At 40.3% G+C, this 19,833-nt stretch overlaps 1 protein-coding gene across 1 annotated transcript; it reads right to left on the reverse strand.

The window, feature by feature from the left end:
* Positions 1-373: 373 nt before the first annotated feature.
* Positions 374-19,146, reverse strand: LOC110302314 (von Willebrand factor A domain-containing protein 5A-like). The gene is made up of 20 exons (XM_029481207.2): positions 19,054-19,146; positions 18,736-18,840; positions 16,308-16,365; positions 15,996-16,198; positions 15,517-15,739; positions 15,223-15,398; positions 14,874-14,988; positions 13,439-13,608; positions 13,133-13,221; positions 12,601-12,745; positions 11,955-12,034; positions 9,900-10,014; positions 9,043-9,207; positions 8,678-8,778; positions 8,182-8,426; positions 6,872-6,970; positions 6,673-6,777; positions 6,062-6,192; positions 1,861-1,987; positions 374-1,351 (listed from the first exon to the last, which is right to left on the reverse strand). The coding sequence occupies exons 3-20, from the start codon at positions 16,348-16,350 to the stop codon at positions 1,272-1,274; spliced, it is 2,412 nt and encodes an 803-aa protein (XP_029337067.1). The 5' UTR covers positions 16,351-16,365; positions 18,736-18,840; positions 19,054-19,146; the 3' UTR covers positions 374-1,271.
* Positions 19,147-19,833: the final 687 nt, after the last annotated feature.

The following is a 19,833-nucleotide window of genomic DNA, read 5'->3' on the forward strand; positions in this document are numbered from 1 at the left end:
CCCTTTATTTCAATTTTAGTCCCTCTTCAGGACCTTGAAGATGATAGAGTTAGAGAAATCACATTGGAGAAGTCTTGGGCTAGCTGAACTTGGAGAAGGTCTGGGTCTCTTTGTCCCTCTTCCCAGTGTAACTATATTGAATAAATTTTTATTCTACTTTGTACCATTAATTTAGCTTTTAAAATTGGCTTATTGGACAGAGGGTCAAGTCTGGTTGAAGGCATAAACCATGCCCTGTCTCTAGTGTTGCATTAATAAACACAGTGTGAACAATGGGCACATCCAAATGTTGGAGCTGAAAATGGGATAATAGAACTTAACTCATGGTCATTCAATCAATTGACAAAAGACCAACACAAAGTCAGAGTAGAAATAGCCACTTTAATGTTGGTAAAACAGCAACCTGGAGGCATAGGGTCATTTAATATGATAGGGTATGTGAAAAGCAAGTGTCAGAGTGATCAGGGAACTCCAATCTTTATGGGCTGAAAAACCAAACATACTCAGGTCTCATCACAACCTACATTAATTCTGAGTAAACCTGACCATAACCAAATTCATGGGTTTAATGGATTTAAGCTAGGTCTAAAGATTTCATCATCAACCTTTTATAGAATGGTTAATGGCCATGGGCAGACATCTATTTACAAGTTTGACTCATCTCAAATCACTTGGGCAGGAGAAAGAAAGGTGTGGAGCATAGACTGACAAGGGCCACATAGAGTGAGTACATCAAGAATGTTCCCAACAGTAACAATGAACAAAATGGGAACCCTGATTCTCTGTGATCTTAAAGTTACATTGACCCTGACGTTGGCTTGCAGTTTACATCTGACTTCTTCCAAGAATGGAAATTGTATTTGAGTACATAACGTATATAATGACAAGTCTACAAAATGAAAGGTGAGTACTAAAAGGATAATGAAGACAATTATTTGATGCAGGAATTCTCTAGCAGCACTGCCACAGTCTGTCCATGGACTGGAGTAAAAGATGTTTTTAAAAGTTAGGAGAACCATCACGACATGCAAATGTTCTATACTGCTCCAAGATAGGAAATAGTTTCTATATCTACCAGCACACAGACATAGGGACACACAGACACCCAAAGTTATATCCAGTGGGACCTACAACAGATAGCCAAAGCTCACCCTTCACTTTTATAGTAAGATACAAGTGATAAGGTACCCAAGACAAAAATCTATCTTAGGAGACGAGGTGAAGGGTGTGGCAGGAGGCAGGAAAGAATGCCATTCTCCCGGGCATCACTCTTATAACTTGAAGATCGAGGGACTCAAAGATGTCTTCAAGAGCTTGTTGGCAGTACGTATAAGCTTGTTGAAACCACGGACTATGGAGAGGAAAAATAAGAGTCAGGGCTGTGGGATAACAGAAGGAGAGAAATCTCATTCCTTGACTTCTCTCATCCTCTCAAGTCATCTACCCTCACTTCTATTACATTCTTCCTCAGTACTCCTGGCTCTTCTTTTCTGTGTGCTCCAATTAGCCTTTAGTCTACTCAGCAATAGGGAGACAAAGACTGCCCAAGGAGCATCCAGGACTATGGATACTCAGCTCAGTACTGAGTACCAGAGGACAGTTGCTACTACACCTTGCCATTCGACACCTCCCCACCTTTGCCCCTTCCACCTTTACTCACCCCTTTCCACCCCCAATTATGAACTTCAACCATATTCTGCCACAGAAAGATGAGCTAAGGGAGCAGAAAAGTTCCAAATTAGCATGGTGGCAGTGAATTTGGGGACTATCCAGTGCTTATTCTCTGTCAGGCCTGGAGTCACAGTAGCTGCCTTCCTAAAGAAGAAGGAAAAGGGGTGGGGGCTGTGTTTGTGTTCCTACCTGAATTATTGTGAAGCCAAACCACAGCCTTTCTTTCCAGAAGCTCCCACTCGTCCTTCAATTCCTTGCCATTGGCATGCAGCCAGGTCACAGCCAGCATTGTAGCCCAGGCTGAGGGTTCTAACACCTGCATAGACAGAGAATTCTCTCATGCCCAGGATGAATCAAGAAGTCCCTCAAGATGAAACATGCAAAACTTCATGTCTTCTGTATCCCCCAAACTGCTGCTGCGTGGAGTTTGTTTCTTATTTATCCCCACCATGCACATATCATGTGAGATGTTTTTCTTGATTATCAGATTAGCAATCCACTGGGTCTTAGGACAGAAATGTCTTGAGCTTTAAGTCCAATACGACCACTAGGTCAGCAATGGGAACTAGTCAAATACCTTTGAGATGCTCCCACTATGCCCAGACAAGAACATACATATAAAGCTGCCTTTACAAATTATTATTATTATATGAATCATCTTTCTTATTTCTGGTCTGGAAGGGAGAAACAAAAATTTCAACTAAATAGTTACAAGAAAAAAGAGTCATAGAAACATAAAATATTTTTTCCAGTGTTATCCTAGAATTAATGATAAAGGTGAGACGAAAGACCAAATGAATCCTTCCTTACTAATCACATTGTTGAATGAACACTTCAGGAAAACAATATCATTCAAGAGTTTTCACTCATTGTTTCTTAAGGTTTCAGCTTTTAGACTCAGCAGATCAATGAACTTTCATGGTTTGTAGTATGACTATCCACATCCAGACTCAGCTTTCTTGTCCTCTTTGAATGAGGCTGTTTCAGAACCTGTACTTCATCCCTAAGAAAACTGTTCATGTAAAAGAACGAGGAATACCAGGCATGTTCTCCTTCTCTAAAGGGTCACAGCTATTTTTAAAACATACCCTGAAATGGTCACTTCTGGAAGTAAATGTATTTGGCAAATTCAATGATTACAACCAAAGCATTTGGCTTTAGAGGTCAACCTGTGGCCCTGACCAACCATCAGAACTTCTGCTTTTTGCTGTGTTTTAGCCAGTTGTAATGTCTGGCTTCACAAGAAACTTCTGTTAAGACATTGTGCCTCTCCTCTCTGCTTGTACAGGTGAAAATAGCCAAATTTGCTTTCATTTATAATATAGATTATGGTTATTTTATGAAATAAAATCCCAATTCTCTTATCTAATACTTTCAGAACCCAGACCCACTTTTCTTTATTTCGGATCGGGATACTATTGCATAAACTATCCACCCCTCAGTTTGTCACACAGCAAAAGCAACACCTGTGTCTTCATGTTCATCCGAATCTTCTTTGGAAACACTGACCAACATAAAGATGCAGAACTTGGAGGATTTAAGAAATATTCAAATAAAATAATTAAATACTTAAAAAAATACTACAGCTTAAAATATACTCACTACTTAGAGCTACATATTTCCAACTAATTTATACTTGGTCCAGACATTTCTTTATTTTTAACAATAAAATCCTTTACTGAAATCTTCTACACCAGCTCTCTGATTACTTAGTTCTGTTAATCTGCTTGCCATGGTGAAAAAGGGATTCACATCTCACATGTGATGCTCTCAATCAATCTCTGCTAAAGGTTTCATTATCCCTGTATCTTCTTTGCAATTTTTATCAATTATCCTTTTCTTTTAAATAGCATTTTTAAAATATAAAAATACAACACTAAACACATGTCCTTTAAAATCTTCAAATACTCATGTTTTTAAAGAGAAAAATAAACAGCACAGTAATTTTAGCACCTTGTTGTTGTTTCAAGAGCTTCATATTGCAAGACTTGTACCTGACCAACATGAGCAGTATATACCCAACAACAACCCAGTTGTTCCTGTATTTTATAATTGTATATACCTGTGAACTGTATTCTCAGTTGCTTGCGTATTTTATATCACTCCATACACTACAAATCACCATATTAACATTTAATCTAAACCAAATAAATTCTGTAATGTATTTTTGTGCTGATCCTTTGAAATAGCTGTGTGCTAAACACTGCACTTCAGTTAAAACCGCGGCCTCTTTTTGCATTAATCACATTCAAAGACACACAATAGCCATATGCCACTAGTGGATACTGTACTTGACAACAGTGGCTAGAGACGAAGTGACATTCCTGGTTTAGTAATTATTTAGAATATAAGGTTTTTTCCTAATTTTGTAATTTATCCTATATTTCAAGAATTTCTCACCAATTAGATGAATTATCAAGTTATCCTACAATCTGAAGTATAATTTATCCACATCCCAATGAGTCAATACATTTGAAATAATTGGTCAGCCTATTGTGATTTCAACTAACTTTGTCTAAAGTTGATTCAAGGTGAAGCCATAACCGAACTATTGTTAGGGGTTCTTAAGACACAGACTCACTGATAAGTGGGTATTAGCCCAAAAGCTCAGAATACCCAAGATACAATTCACAGACCACATGAAGCTCAAGAAGAAGGAAGACCAAAGTGTGGATACTTCGGTCCCTCTTAGAAGGGGGAACAAAATACTCAATATAGCAAATAAGGAGACAAATTGTGGAGCAGATACTGCAGAAAAGACCCATCAAGAGACTGCCCCACCTGGGGATCCATCACATATAAAGTCACCAAATGCAGACACTATTGTGAATAGCAAGAAGTACATGCTGACAGGAACCTAATATAGCTGTCTCCTGAGAGGTTCTGCCAGAGCCTGACAGCGGGGAGATGCTAGCAGTCAACCATTGGACTGAACACTGGATCCCCAGTGGAGAAGTTAGAGAAGGGTCTGAAGGAGCTGAAGGGGTTTGCAACCCCATAGGAAGAACAATAATACCAACCAATCAGTCTCCCTAGAGCTCCCAGGGACTAAACCACCAACCAAAGAGTACACATGGAGGGACCAATGGCTCCAGCTGCATATGTAGCAGAGGATGGCCTTGTTGGGCATTAATGGAAGAAAAAGCCCTTGGTCCTGTGAAGGTTCGATGCCCCAGTGAAGGGGAATGTGCAGGTGGGGAGGCAGGAGTGGCTGGGTGGGTGGGGGAGCACCCTCATAGAAGCAGGGGAAGGGGGGATGGGATAGGGTGATTGGTGAGGTAGGGGAACCAGGAAAGGGGACAACATTTGAAAAGTAAATAAAGAAAATATCCACTAAAATAAAGATAAGAAAAGGGTAAAAATTTCAGATGGACATAAGTATGCTTCAGCTACTTCTCAGATGGACAAACTTATCCTTCTACAAATGGATAAATCTTTCCTTGGACCCTTGAACACAGTGATACCTATCTATTCATTCTTTGAATTTTAACTACCCTTTAGGGTTCATAGTATGTACAATAATGGCCTCCAAACATGTTTACATCCCAATCCTTGAACCTTATAAACATGCTCATTTATATCTCAAAATGTAAGATTAATGTCATGAACGTTGTTCTTGAAGTTCTCAGAAGCCTAGAGTGATCTCATGATTGTGTAAATGTGCTGAATCATTTACTCTGCTTTCAGATGGAGACAACAATAGTCAAAGAGAAACCACAGAGAAATGTAACACCCCTGACCTTAAAGATGGAAGGGAATCTGATGAAGAGATACCAACTTCCTTTGGAAGATCCCGAGCCTAAGGAAATAGACTCTTCCCCAGAGCTTTCAGAAAAAGAATATAGCTCAGTAAACATAATTTTAACTTAGTGAAAAGGTGTCTGTATCGGATTTAACTCATATGTAACTATAATACATTGAAGGAATTTTAATACAGTACGCTTGTAAAAATCTGTTTAGCACTTGTTGATGGATATTTGCTTCAACAATAAAAAAAACAATCAATGCAAAAAAAAGAAGAAAAAAAGACACAAACCTAGCTTACTTCACTGATGTGAGAGACAAGTAACAGGACGCATATGAATTTTTACATTTACAATGAAGAATCTAGCAGAGAATATAAATGACATAATAGAGGGCTTTAGATTTTCCTTTGGTATCTATCTACTACCCTTGGAGTGAAGTTCATATGAATACTACTCTTGTTCTTGTTCTTACAGTTCCATTATACTCACAAAACAATTAATCGCTCATTATTAGATGTTAATCTAGGTAATATCACCTTCCTATTCTCCTAAGTAGAACTTGAGTCATAAAAAAACTTCACTACTAACAATATTGTATAAAAAACACTCACTTACTAAATTTTTTTTTTCTTTTTGGATCTTACCTCAGTAGGGCGTGCAGCTGTGATGTCTTCCAAACTAGTACTTAGAATCTTAGCTAAATCCTCATTCATATCCCAGGAACCATCTGCATTCTGGAGATATATCAGCTGTGCAATACTATGCTCCTTACTCCCTTTGAGAAGAAAAGATGAAGTGTTTAGGAATTATGTAGCTATTGTTTTCTTAGCCTACCTGAGTGGCTTTCTGAATTCAGAGCCATACAATAGCAAGAGGGCTGTAGAAAGAAAGCCTTCAGACATCCTCAAGATGCATCATCATGATCAATATGTAAAGGGATGGCCAGCCTAGAGTCAGCCAAATAAGATGGTATGTCCGTTCTGCAAGCCTACAAGGGGCTTATGAAAGAAAAGATGGTAAACAGAAGTTTGTTAGTGTAAAAGACATACCAGAGCCCATTAGAGGAGGTTTTTAGATCTTACGTTGTAGTTCAGTGGAGTTGGGCTGATCATAGCAAATGCACATACTCAAAAAAAAAAAAAAAATCTCACCTGCTAGCAGGGGCTCTTGATAGATTTCCTTGGTAGGGAGATTAGGAGGACTAGTTCTTCAATTACCATTATATCAGAGAAATACAATCCAAGGTCTCTCTCACCTTGTGGGTAGCTGTCATATTTAGCCAGGTGGGGCAACTCAGGGCGAGTATCTGTATGAACCACACATTTCTTCTTTTGGCTGTTCTGACGCTGTTGGGGTGTGCCTAGTCAGAAGTGTGTGAGACAAACCTTGGTAAGACAAACATTCTCTGAGATTGTACCAGCCACTAGGATGCATTGAACTTTAAGGATCCTCACCATTTGGCATGAATATTGTAGCAACACATTTTCCTGAGCCCTTCAGCCATGGAGGCAGAGTTACAGGAGCACTGGCACAGAATAAAGCTTTGGGATAACCTGAAAGACACCAGTACAGACATTTACACTGAGGCATCTATGTTCTACAAAGGTGAAAAGGACAATGAAGTCTGATGATTTGAGACCCAAGTGCTCCCATCTTCCTTAGCTTCAGTCATCACCCCTATGCCCCATTCTTCCCTGATATACTGCCTTCTAGTGCATTCCGAACCACCTTTTCTACCTTCCTTCCTCTGAAACCCCCAGTACACAAGAATTAATCTTTCATCTATCTTTTGATTCATCCCAGGGAGCTCCTTTCAACCATGTCTTAACTTGAAGTAAATTTTTCTCCTCCCTTAAACTTGTTATCACTCCTAAAATGTCCTTGCCCAAGGACTGTATCTGTAAGAAGAAGTGTTGAGTATTGGTGTTGGCAGCTTCTTCAGGCCCATATGACCCCACTTCCTCCATCATTTGGGTTACCTTCTGTCTTCATATTTTCAGCCTTCTTTGTTACTTCCTATGATCCATTGAACTATCTGTAACTCAGACAACTGACATCCACTGCATATCAACCTCTACCATCAACTGGACAATTCCGCTACTCCTGTGGGTAGCAAATGCAGTATTCTAATGCAAATGCATCTGACTTCTTCAAATCCAAGGACTTTGCCTCTATTCTACTTCAGCACCATCTCCTAACTCATGAAAACCTTGTCATCAGTCAGCACTGTTCTACTTTTCAGAATTTAATTGGCGCACACACAAACACACACACACACACACACAGTATTTGTAGTGTTTTAGAGACTATTATATTTGGTCTCTGGCTATATTTTAGACTATGTAAGACGCCTTTTCTTCTTCATGTCTCAGTCATTGGTTTTAGTGACTAAACTAACAATTAGTGATTGTTTCAGCTACTGGTCATCATTGCACTCTTCACATTATAATCATCCAAACCGCAAATTATCTTCAACTTTCAACCTCATTCAAGGTTTATTTGTAATTTTGATGTTTAGATTTCTCCATGTTTCTTTTCTCAACACTTGGTTTCAAGTCTTTTTCTCAATATATATATATATATATATATATATATATATATATATATAATCTCCTTGGAAAAGGAAAGTTTAAGACTAGTCATAAATCCTGTATGTGGAAGGACAAAGGGAAAAAGGAATGTGAGAATATTTTAAAATTTTATATACCATTCTGAAGTAGTAAAAGCTCCGTATTCATAAAAGTATTTACAGGATAAAACTTACCATCAGAGGGCCTATTAGGACCTGCACCCAAGAGAATAGGCCTTGGGATATCCCTATGCACCAGGGGCCCCTGGATGGGCTCGTTGAGCTCCTTGTTGATGGCAACAAAGGCTGTAAAGGAACTCATGACTCCAGACTCTAGGCTGATGTCCAACACATCTCTTTTATACATTAGTGACGTCTCCTTGAAGCCAAAGTCTTTGGACTGGATCATGGACTTTGCAGCAAGACGGTGAATGGTGAGGCTGAAAAGAAAAAAAAAAAAAACATTCTGGAAGTAAGAAAACCAACCTGCATGCCTTTTCATTGGAGCCTATAAAAGTTACATGTCACAGAAGGATGGGGATGTAGGAGAAAAGCTGGGCAATAGGTGAGTGAGCAAGAGATAAAATGTGAATGTGGGACACAATTCTGTTCAGCATCAAGAAAAGGATTCGGCCATCAAAGACCACGGGGATAAAGAAAGAAGGAAAGGGAAAGAAAACAGAACTCTCACTTGTCATCAGGCTTTGGCTGTAGAGAAAATGTCACTTTTTCCTCATAACTTTTACCATGAAGCTTATATGAGAGACACACTTCACCGGTTGCCTCTTCTTTCTGTACGTGAGAGAAGGAGACAAAGAGGAATTACTTGGAAGATGGTGGGTCTAAATGTCAGGTCCCTACCCCAGCTTAATACATCTATCTATCCAGAAGCCATGTGTTCAGGAGAGCAGGAACCTGGTATGATAGGACGAGTGCCTGGACAGCTCTAGTTAGCAAATACAATAACCTGTTGAATCTCAAAACCATCTCTTCTACTTAGGGAACCTGCCAGGAAAGTATCTACACCAGGTAGAGAGATTAAGATTGTGGACTCACTGGTATTTTTCCAATCAGTAGGCTGTAGATGATTAGCCTTTGACCCCTAAAGATAGAAGTTTGTTCTGGAGATAGCATAGGTGCAAACATCTGGGGAGGCAAATTCCAGCTCAGAGAGACATCCTCTACTACAGACTGTAAAGAACGCCTCAGAGATCTAAGGGCCTGCAGGAGAAGAAAGAGAAGAGTAAGTATAAGCAAGAAATGATAGTGATTGGTACCATTGATGACATACTGTATATATATTGGTACCATGTATGTATATTGGTACCATTGATGACATACTGTATATAGAGTTCACGAGCCTTAATTAATTCTATGTCTAATTTCACACATAAATATGAAGAGATGAAAAGCTGAGGGGAAGAGACTCACAGGGAAGAGATTTAGTAAAGATAGTACTGTGAGTCAGATGCTTAGAAATATATCAGGAGATGGCTATATCAATTTGAAGTCACTTTGATTTTATAGTACATATCACACTTGATCTTTCTCTTTTGCCTGATATCTTTTGCAGTAAAGGTCGGATATAACACCAAAAAAGGTCCTGAAGCACATATGTGGATTCTTAAGTGTGACATCCAAAGCTCTTTGTCTGGTTTCAACACAAAAGCCTCAACTGTCAGCAAATCATCTCTGAGCTAATGTATAAAAGAACCAGAGACACTTGTCTACATACTATAGTAGGCCCTCTTTCCATGGCCAGATTTGTCACCACTAAGTATATGAGCTAAACACTGGAGGCATCAGAAAATGTGTTCTGGAGCTAAGTTGGACTCCTACCCTTAAAGAAATGTCCCTTTCTATCAGAGATTTTAATTGTAGTATCCACTTCCCTATACATGGTTGATCCTCACCTTGGACTGCATCCTATCATTGCCTGTGATAAACTCTGCAGTGCCCCCTGACACCCGGGCAAGGTTCTTGATTAAGCTAGTGGAGGCCCCTTCTCCAATGCCAAATGAGAAACATCTGTGAATGTAAGAAGACGGAGGTTAAAGATGAAACCTGAATGGAATTATCAATTTAACACATCATTATCACAAATGATATGAACACAGGGTACTTTCTTGAATAACTATGTAATAACTACCATTCATTAAGCATGTTCTATTTTAAAGATACATAAAATGTCTCACAATTGTGACACAATTTACCTATTCAGAGTCTCCTGAAATAACCTCATATTTCATTTTAACATTCAGATCTGAAGTGCAAAAAAATCAAAGAAATGTGTCCAAAGTCATTCTTTACCAACTTGTCTGTCTAAATACAAAATTCCTCTTCTAAAAAAAGAGGAAAGAAATGAAGAGTGAACAGCACCTCTTGTCACTGTCTAACATAGTGTTGCCCCTGCTAGGGAGTATGTCAGGTGAGGAGCATGTGCCCTGCTTTTCTAAGGGAAAAGTTTTCATTCTGTCCAAGTCTATGCACAATAGCAGTGGTTTTTTTTGTTGTTGTTTTTGTTGTTGTTGTTTTCCATAATTTCATTTCCCAAGAAGAACAGTATATACAAAGACAATATATGATTGGTAAATTAAACAAGTATTTTAGATGGTGTAAAACAGTTTTCACCATGAATCAATATAGTATAATCTGGGCCTGTTTATTGATCTCTTTTGATTGAGTTAATATAAGTCTCAGTTCCCAATGATATCAGTTATAAATCTAATGCTCTAAAAAAAAAAATGCAAGAATCAGGACTCAGCTCTTAATTACAGAAAACCAACTGAGAATTCTCTTCTTACAGAACACAGATATTTATTCCATATGGCAAAGTTTCTAGTAGAAACTTTCAACCATGAGATCTATACTATCTTTCTGTATAGAGTCAAGTTAAAAGTTGTTCATGCCTGATGGTTTGCCTAGAACACTGCTTTATGGGAAAGCTAGTAAAAACAATAATTACAATGACAGAAAATATTTGTGATACTTAAATTGTACCAAGATAATTCCTGATGATTATAGAGTTTTATTATTTCTAGTATCACAGTAAACTTTAAATAAATACTGTTACTCTCTCCATCTTGAGGAAGAAAATCAAGGGTTTGACTGAGTTCGTAAGACATACAAGAATTAACTATGTAGCTTAAGTTCTAGCACTCAGTTTGGCTTCTGCTCATGGAAATGCCAGCTGCAGTTTACTAAGCCACCAGAAAACTAGAGAAAATAGATCTATAAATAGTTCCTTTTTGTTCTTTGAGAATTTCATACATGTGTACAATGTATGTTAATCATACCCACCCTAAGCTACTTCCTCCAAATCCTCCTATACCCTGTATATCAACTGTCTCCTCTATCAACTTTTTTTTTTAACACACAGAGTCCACTCAGTACTTTCCATGTGTATATGGATATAAGACACCCACTGGCACATGGGCAACCTACCAGTGGCCACTGCTCTAAACAGACTTTCCTGCCCTAGCAATGCTCATTCGCCAAAGCTTCACTCAACAGGACTGACTCCTTCTCCCATTTATGCTGGAATTTCTACAAAGTAATTTTAACAAGTACTATTTGAAAACATTAAAGAAACTAAGACACCTAAATTCTATGTCTACAAAGATAGTAATAACTTGGGTGAAGATCTCAGAAGGCATCAATTTACCTTCTGGAACAAATAGCAAGAATAGATAAACAGGTAAAAATCTAAGCATGGGCTTTCAAAGAGCAGTGTCCCTTGTCACAGAGTTGTGGACAGAACCCTCTGGGGACATAACACACTCAATAGATTCAAAAAGATAAGGATAAATTAGTTTTTTACATAGTTGATGTTATTTGGAGTACTGTTTTTATTTTCATAGAAAATAAGTAATCACTTGATAAGTCTTTAGAATCAGGTAATGCTTGGCTACAGTTTGCCCTTGTTAAAATCCCTGTTTCCCCAGTAGAAATGGAGCCCACCCTTATACCTGTGCTTCTTGCTCTGGAACATAACTTCTCGGATTACACTAAAAGTTTCAACAACTTCTCCATCAGTGAAGACAAAGACCTGCACAAAGCAGACAATAGAACATCCATCAAGTCACTGTCAAGTTCATTTTAAGAGAATAGAACTTAACCCTTGAAACAATTCAAATTCTGTGGTGCCTCTTTAAACAGGTAGGAGATCACTATTTTCCAGTGTTGTTCTTTAGCTTACTCTGTTTGCATGGGGTTAGCACAAAATCCCTGGGAGTTTCAGCCATTAACACACTAGTTTTGTTTAAGTTAAGAAGACAAGTACATCTTATTTTTATTTCTCTCTCCTATATAGCAGAAGCCTGGAGCACATACAGTGTTTCCATAGTTTTTTTTATGACATTCAAGGACATACATTATTAAGGAGAATTTTCATTCCCTCTGCCCCCTTCTGTTAAATTTGGTCCAATTCTTTTTTTTTTTTTTTTTTTTTTGGTTTTTCAAGACAGGGTTTCTCTGTGTAGCCCTGGCTGTCCTGGAACTCACTTTGTAGACCAGGCTGGCCTCGAACTCAGAAATCCGCCTGCCTCTGCCTCCCGAGTGCTGGGATTAAAGGCGTGCGCCACCACGCCCGGCTAGATTTGGTCCAATTCTTACCTGTAAGGGATGCCCTGGGATTGGGGGTTTCCTAAAAATTTTCCGTAGTGGTGTTAAAAGTTCAGTCCCTCCTAGATCCGCCAACAAACGCTTTACTTTCTTCACCGCAATCTGCATGGTTTCCTGATTGTACATGACGCTGTCCCTGAGAGAGGCAAGCACACATGGTCACATGAGGGCACACCATCCAGTTTCCAGGGATGAGAAATCCCTATCAAATGCAATCCTACCCGGATTTCCCCCAAGTTCAGGTCAGCTTTATACCTACCCTTTCACAATGCATTTTCTCTCTTTAAAATATATAGTTTATGTGAATTTACAACAGTGTGTGTGTGTGTGTGTGTGTGTAATAGCATACCTGTGAAAGGTCAGAAGACAATTTGTGGGAACTGATTTTATTTTCTTTCTTCCGTGTGAGTTCTGGTTAATCAAACTTGGGTTGTCAAGTTGGGCAGCAAGGATTCCCACCTACCTAGCTATCTTGAATGCAAGCCCTGGTATAGCTTCTTGACACCTCTTTCTAGGAACTTACGGAAAGAACTCCTCATGGGTGGCTCCAAATCCGTAGATGTTGAAATAGCAGCCCATTGGCAAACTCTTCAATAGCAGAATCAGTGTTTCCTGGAGGTGAGAAAGTGTGACCAGCAAAGTGATTGGGTGTGTACATGCACACACAACTGGTATAAGTGTGGAGAGTGTGGCCTGTCACACTACTTTATTCCATCTTTTACTCTAAGGAAACCCCAAGAACTCAGACAAGGAACATATCTCCATCTCCAACAGAGCTGAACTGAACCACTCCCTAACCCCAGATTTATCCTCAGTGAGTTTGTTTTACCTTGGCAGCATCTATTCTCAGCTGAGACTTGTCCTTGGAACTCATGGGGCTATTCATGCTTCTTGAACGGTCCATAAGGAACACAAATTCTCCACGTTTTGTTGTAGTCTCCACTTCCGGGATATCTGGGTAGAAACTCACCATTGCAGATGGTGCTCCCATTAAACTATCTATATAGAAAGGATTAAGACCTTGTAAGACAGAAAGAAACTCAAGAATTCTAAAGTCCCTAAGAACACTTTGATGATATAGGTTTAAAATCACAAGTTAAAGGTACTCTGGGAGGCAGAATGAGTCCATGGCCAACCTGTGTAATTTAATGAAGTCCTTTCTCAAAGAAAAAGAGTGCTGTGGTTACAGGTCAATTGAAGCATTTGCCTAACATGTGAAAGACTCTGGACCGACTTATCCACTTCCCACAATGCTTTGTTCTCTTTCTCCCTCTCCCTCTCTCCTTCTCCCTTGTCCTCCCACTCTCCTTCCTGCCCTTCCCCATCCCCCCAAATCAATTGTGAACAGAACAGTGAGCTGGAAAAATACAAACCCAAACCCTGTTTTGTTTTGTTTTGTTTTGTTGTATATGTGTGGTTTGGTTTGACTTGCTTCTTTGTGTCCTTTCTCCCTTTTTTTTTTTTTTTTTGTTAATATTTTAAACAGTTAGCTTGCAAAGGGCTGGAGGTGAGCTACGAACATTTAAAAGATACAGAAGAAATATGAAGATGAAATGGGGATTAGTGTATAAAAGTAACAGTGGCTCTGGTGTCATTGCCAATGAATGTTCATTTCCTGGCAGCTCAAAAACACATGTGAGACACCCAGGACTAGCATTTGCCAACATTTGCCAAAAGCAGTCCATAAATTTGAACTTCTTCAACAAATCAAAGAAATGAGTATTTATTTCACTGTTTTTTAAGATGTTAATTGCAGGGCCTAAGAGATAGCTTGGCAGGTAAAGCTGCCATATTTGGACATGTTTGAACCTTTAAGAAGGGAAAATGCCATAGAACTATTTTGAATTATATCTTTTCAAAACTGGTTATGGTTCAAGTTTATACCATTTCCATTTTTCAAGTTATTTCTCACATTCTTCTTCTAACTATTTATTAATGGTCTTAAACATCCTGATAATTGTCATGTGGTGGGAGGCAGAGGCAGGCAGATTTCTGAGTTCAAGACCAGTCTGGTCTACAAAGTGAGTTCCAGGACAGCCAGGGCTACACAGAGAAATCCTATCTCAACAACAACAACAACAACAACAACAACATCCTGATTATTAAACTATGTTTGGTTAGAGAAGTGTGACGACCTTCAGTATTTTAGACTGTTGATGTTTTTCTGATCACTTAAAAGAACTATCAAAATGTCATTATTTGAGAGTAGTTTTAACGCAGGGTGAGCTCCGAGGGGGTAAATTTCCAAATTAGGAAGAAAATACCTGATGGCCTTCCAGACATCCCCATCTCCACAGCTACACTTGGACTATGCACCTTCCTATAGAAAATCAGGAGTTCCACATCCCGGTCAAACTTGTGTCCTTCAGCCAAGGAAACCTGAGGAAGGGAGCAGCAGAGGAGCCATGTTAGAACTTCCATTGATTGCTTCCTGAGGTTTAAATCTAATCTAGGACTACAGGGTTCCATGAGTAGCATGAAAAGAATAATTGTACAAAGGGTAGGTAAAAAAGACAGTAGCTCAGAAAGTGTGGAGGATCCCATAAGGATGGATGACGACCACGAATTCGATAGGGAAAGCACTAAAGGACTGGCAACTCTTGCACTATTTACCTGAGCTGAGGTCTTGTTATCTCCAGTGTACTCAATGGGATTCAAGGGACAGTTGGATTGGATTGTACTGATACCAAGCTGGGAACTGATAGTGGCAACCATGCTGAGTGTGTAGGGCAATTCCTCCAAAGGGACTATTGGGGTCTTCATATCCAGATTACTGTCCTCACGTCCATCTACAGAAAGAACCCTAGTTTGGTGTTTCTTGTCAACATATCTAGCATTCCAAAAATGCATTGTACTTTCCCAACTTATGCCATCAAAGGCAGGTATCCAAAAGGGAGAGGCACTCACCGGAGAGATGGTATCTAGGATTCAGGATGGCTGGGAGCACATAACGCAGGGCCCCATCATCTTCCAAGGGAAGTTCTTGCACATATCTCAGGGTCAGTGACACTTTTGACCCTGGTTGCAGGTTCCCCACATTGCAACAGAAGACATCCCGGGAACACTTGTCTTCCTCCAATAAGTAGGCCTGATATCCTCCAGAGAGAGCCTCTTCATATCTTTTGTGAGCCTTCAGGATATAACATGAGTATTGGAAAAAGATGACACCAATGAACAATGAATGGACACCTCAGAGGCATATAGAGCCCAGACTATTTCCAGGGACTTTGACAGGTGCTGTCACTGGAGCAGCTACACTCTGGATGACAAATTATCTGCACCCCCAAATAATTTTAGGCAAACAGATTAGAAGGAAAAATCATTCAGTACTCGAATTTGTTTGAGTTACTGCATTTGATTAATGTCAAGAAGGGGAGAGGATAAACCTGGTACTTGTCCTGAAGTTCTGCCACAATTTTCTTCCCATCCACAAAGGCCTCAAAGCTGTAGACAGCAGAGTCTTCATCCATGGGGAACACAAAGAAGGCCTCCAGGGGTGATTTCTCTTCATTCTCATAGTTTAGGGTTGCAGACACACCAGCCACAAAATCATTGATGGACAGAGTCACAGCAATGCTCTTCAGTGCCACTAGGGAAAGATCAGGGTTCTATAGTTCAACAAGATGTGCTAGAGTCACACCCACAGAACTCCCTAGTTTCTAAAGAATCCAGCACTAAGAGTCTTGGCTCTTGCTTACCTGGATCTCTTACGCTAGTGAGTAAGCCGCCAGAACGCACCATGTTGACGCTGCGGTTCTGTGGAAAGATGCATCATTTCCTATAGTACATCATTAGAGTCAAGCACTCAAATACTACCACCTGACATCTCTCTGGCAGAATGCATGCAGAGTGACTGTTTTAGAGCTAGAAAGAAGGATGTGGTGTGAGGAGAGGGAGATGTCAAAGATAAGGTTTTTATTAAATGGCAAACTAGGTGGGAAGATATGAGTCCTGAGGTGTCCACTAACAGGAAATGTCTGAGGCTGCTTTACACAATAATTCTACTTTCCCTAAAGTATGACTAATACACTGCATCTCATACCTACTGAATAGGTGCCATAAGTTTAGCCCCACTAAGCATTAGTATGTCCTGTCTAAGATGAGAACCATAATACCAGCATGAAAATGTGTCAATCATATGGACGAGCTTTCTAGACCAGGGGCAGATCCTTAGAAGGCTTTCATCAATGACGTCAGCAGTGTTCCTGTTGTCATGGTCACTACTTTTCAATAAACATCTCCTGCTTATTTTCTCATTCACACCACTCAGAGACCTATGTGAGCAGCTATACAATTTGAGGGTTGTCTGCCTTCCGGCTCCTTGTAAGTGAATTGTCCTAGAGGGCAGAATGCAAATACATCACCAAGGTTACTTCCCAGCTTTTCTAATTTACACATGTATAAGATAAATGCGACATAACCTCAATTTAAAAGTAAGATATCCCATTTAATTTCTATAATAGTATAATATTTTTTAAAGCTAGAACATGTTATGGTTTTTTTAAAAAAAAAAAAACTGGAAGGAGCCCATGCTTTATGATGGCCATAACTGTCCTATCACGGAGTTCGTATGTTGTCTGAGTCTCCCTGTTTGGTAGCTATGCAGGTTCTAAGGGCCCTGAAGTCCATCCGGAATGATGAACCATTCCCTTTCAGATGGCTTTGGTAACATTCGGAAGAGAAACATGAGCTTGGCCCCACTTCAGGATTGAAAATACCATATGAAAATGGGGAAGTATGAGGGCTTTGCAGGGGGAGAGGAGGACAATTAAAGGAGAGTTACTTCTTCCAGGTGAAAAGAATAAAATCTGGGTTCTACCCAAGGCCCTGGATAGAGCCATGCATTATATGTTGTTGTCCTTATCTTACGAGTTAATACAGTTGGGCTTGTCAGTCACCAGGTCAGGAGCCTCTCCAAAAGGTAGCCAGCTAAAGAGAAAGGACTGTCTTCTTAATGGGATAATTAATTTACCCTGGTACCTGTTAGGCCTCCCACAATGTGGAGTTCACAGAGCTTCTATCACACAGGACTCTATTGCCTACTGGCTTATGGTAGTAGGACAGGCTTTCTACATGTTTTTCTATAGACCTACCTCTCCTTTGACAGCCACATAAATGCCTAAATTAAGGGCATGGATAGACTCTCTTCTCCTTCTAGCAGATGCCAAGTTATTTGTCTTCCTTTCCTCCAACTCTAATATAACCATCCTGGAGCTTCCTTCTAAGTCAGCTTCTTTCTTAATGTTTTTATTAAAGAGACTAAAAACCACGCAAGGGAACACCGTTTTTCCACTAACACCTATGATGGCTGTAAATTTTTCCATGAGAGCATTCTGTATCTGATCATCACCTAGCTTCCCTTCCCCTGTTGTGAAAAAAAAAAAAAAAAAAAATTGACCTGAGCTGCAGTGGCAGGCACCAACAATGGTACTTTTCACTGGAGCTGAAGCGGCACTGCCTGGAGCACACTGCATGCTCAGGACAACTGTTGCTCTGATGCTGATGAACTGGCTGAAGGGGCAGTTGATTTAAATACCTCCACCTTCCTACAACCATGCAAATAAGGGCTTTTGTCTTTTTTTGTGGGGCAGCCCTACCTCAAAGGTTCCAAAGCACTGGACAGTGCTACTCCTGGGTCAACCATCCTCATCTTAATAGCAATTACAAATCTGAGTTGTGACGTATCTTAGTGATACAGCATTTCCTTAGTATAGTCAGCGCGTGCGCGCGCGCCGGCACACACACAGCGAGCGAGCGAGCGAGCGAGCGAAAGAGAGAGAGAGAGAGAGAGAGAGAGAGAGAGAGAGAGAGAGAGAGAGAGCGCAATCTGCATGTTGATCACACACACCCACTCCCACAAATCGGCAGCTATGATTCTAGCCCAACTCTCCACGTTATTCTTCAACAACTGCGGAATTAATCCTGGCTGTTAAAATGTTTTACCGCTTGACAGGAAAGCAAGAATTGCAACAGATGATAATTTATGAAAACACGGAGCATCTAGGAAAACATACGAGAAGGGGGGGGGGCGTCTTTTAAATAAGACAAAGTGCCATAGGAAAGGCCTGAGGCAAGGGAAAAGAATGTCTAATGTCATCAATAAGAAGCTTAGAGCAGGAGACTCACCCGGAGCAGCAAGAGCAGAAAGATGTACTGTGTCTGGCAGCAGAGATCTCAGGCTGCCAGTGGCCACTGCAGGAGGCTGAGAGGAGAGAGGCAGACCACAGTCACCTGTAGTGAAAAACAAAACAAATATCCTTTATTTCCTGAATCTAACCTCATAGTAAATTTCGCTCGCGGAGGGATTTCCCTGCCCTTTCCACCCTTTCTCATATAAACAGTCAATTGTGGCAAGGCTTCGTTCTGCTTCTCAGGGAAAAAAAAATGAGAAAAGTGTCTATTTAAGGTAGAGAGTTTCCTCAGGTGGGACCAAGATCCAAGAACCTGTTGTTGCTGGTGGTGGACGTGGAAGACCGAGGGCTTCTCAGTGAGTCGCTGGGGATCAGCTCCGGTGTGGACCCTCAGGGCAGAACAACTGCAGAGAAGGGGGCGGGAGTGTGAAGAAACAGCTGGCCACTCCCCTGCTGTTGGCTGCTGGGAACGCGAAGCTAACCATGGAGGAGACTTGGAAAGGGGAGCTTACATAGTTTCGGGGGGTGGGGGTTAATTTCAACTTTCAATTGTCTGCTCTTGATTTTCAGTACTTCAAGACTTAGAAAAACGGTCAGTTTTCCTGAGATTTATATATTTATTTTAAGAACTTAAGAGCTCCAATCAGTTTTCAGTTTTCGTTCTAACTGCGTTCCCATGGCACAATTTTACATAAAACTGATAACTTAATGGACTGAAAGGAAAGGAACTTTGGAGTTTGAAGAAGTAGGCGCGAAAGATTTAAGGAAGTAGAGAAAGAGAAGACAACAAGACAGACAACAAGAGGGAGGGACTTGCTTGAGGTTATTAGATGATTAAAGGATTCTTGCATCCCGATAAACTTCCAATGGCGCAGAAATCACCAAGTACCCACTCCCCACACTTGGATCTTGCAGTTTAAGCAAGCCCCTAAAGGGGGATGGGCCTCCTAAGTAAGTGGAGCCGGGAAGGGAAGGCAATGTTTAAGTCCGGGGTGGGGGTGTGTTTTCAGAGCTGGGAGAGGGATGTCTGCAGTGCTGGCTCTTACCTTCCGCAGAAATCCCGGTGCTGTGAGTCAAGAAAAATGAAAACAGC

The sequence above is a fragment of the Mus caroli genome, unplaced genomic scaffold (assembly GCF_978045245.1).
Source record: "Mus caroli unplaced genomic scaffold, Mus_caroli_1 scaffold_11, whole genome shotgun sequence".
In the NCBI taxonomy this organism is placed as follows: Eukaryota; Metazoa; Chordata; class Mammalia; order Rodentia; family Muridae; genus Mus; species Mus caroli.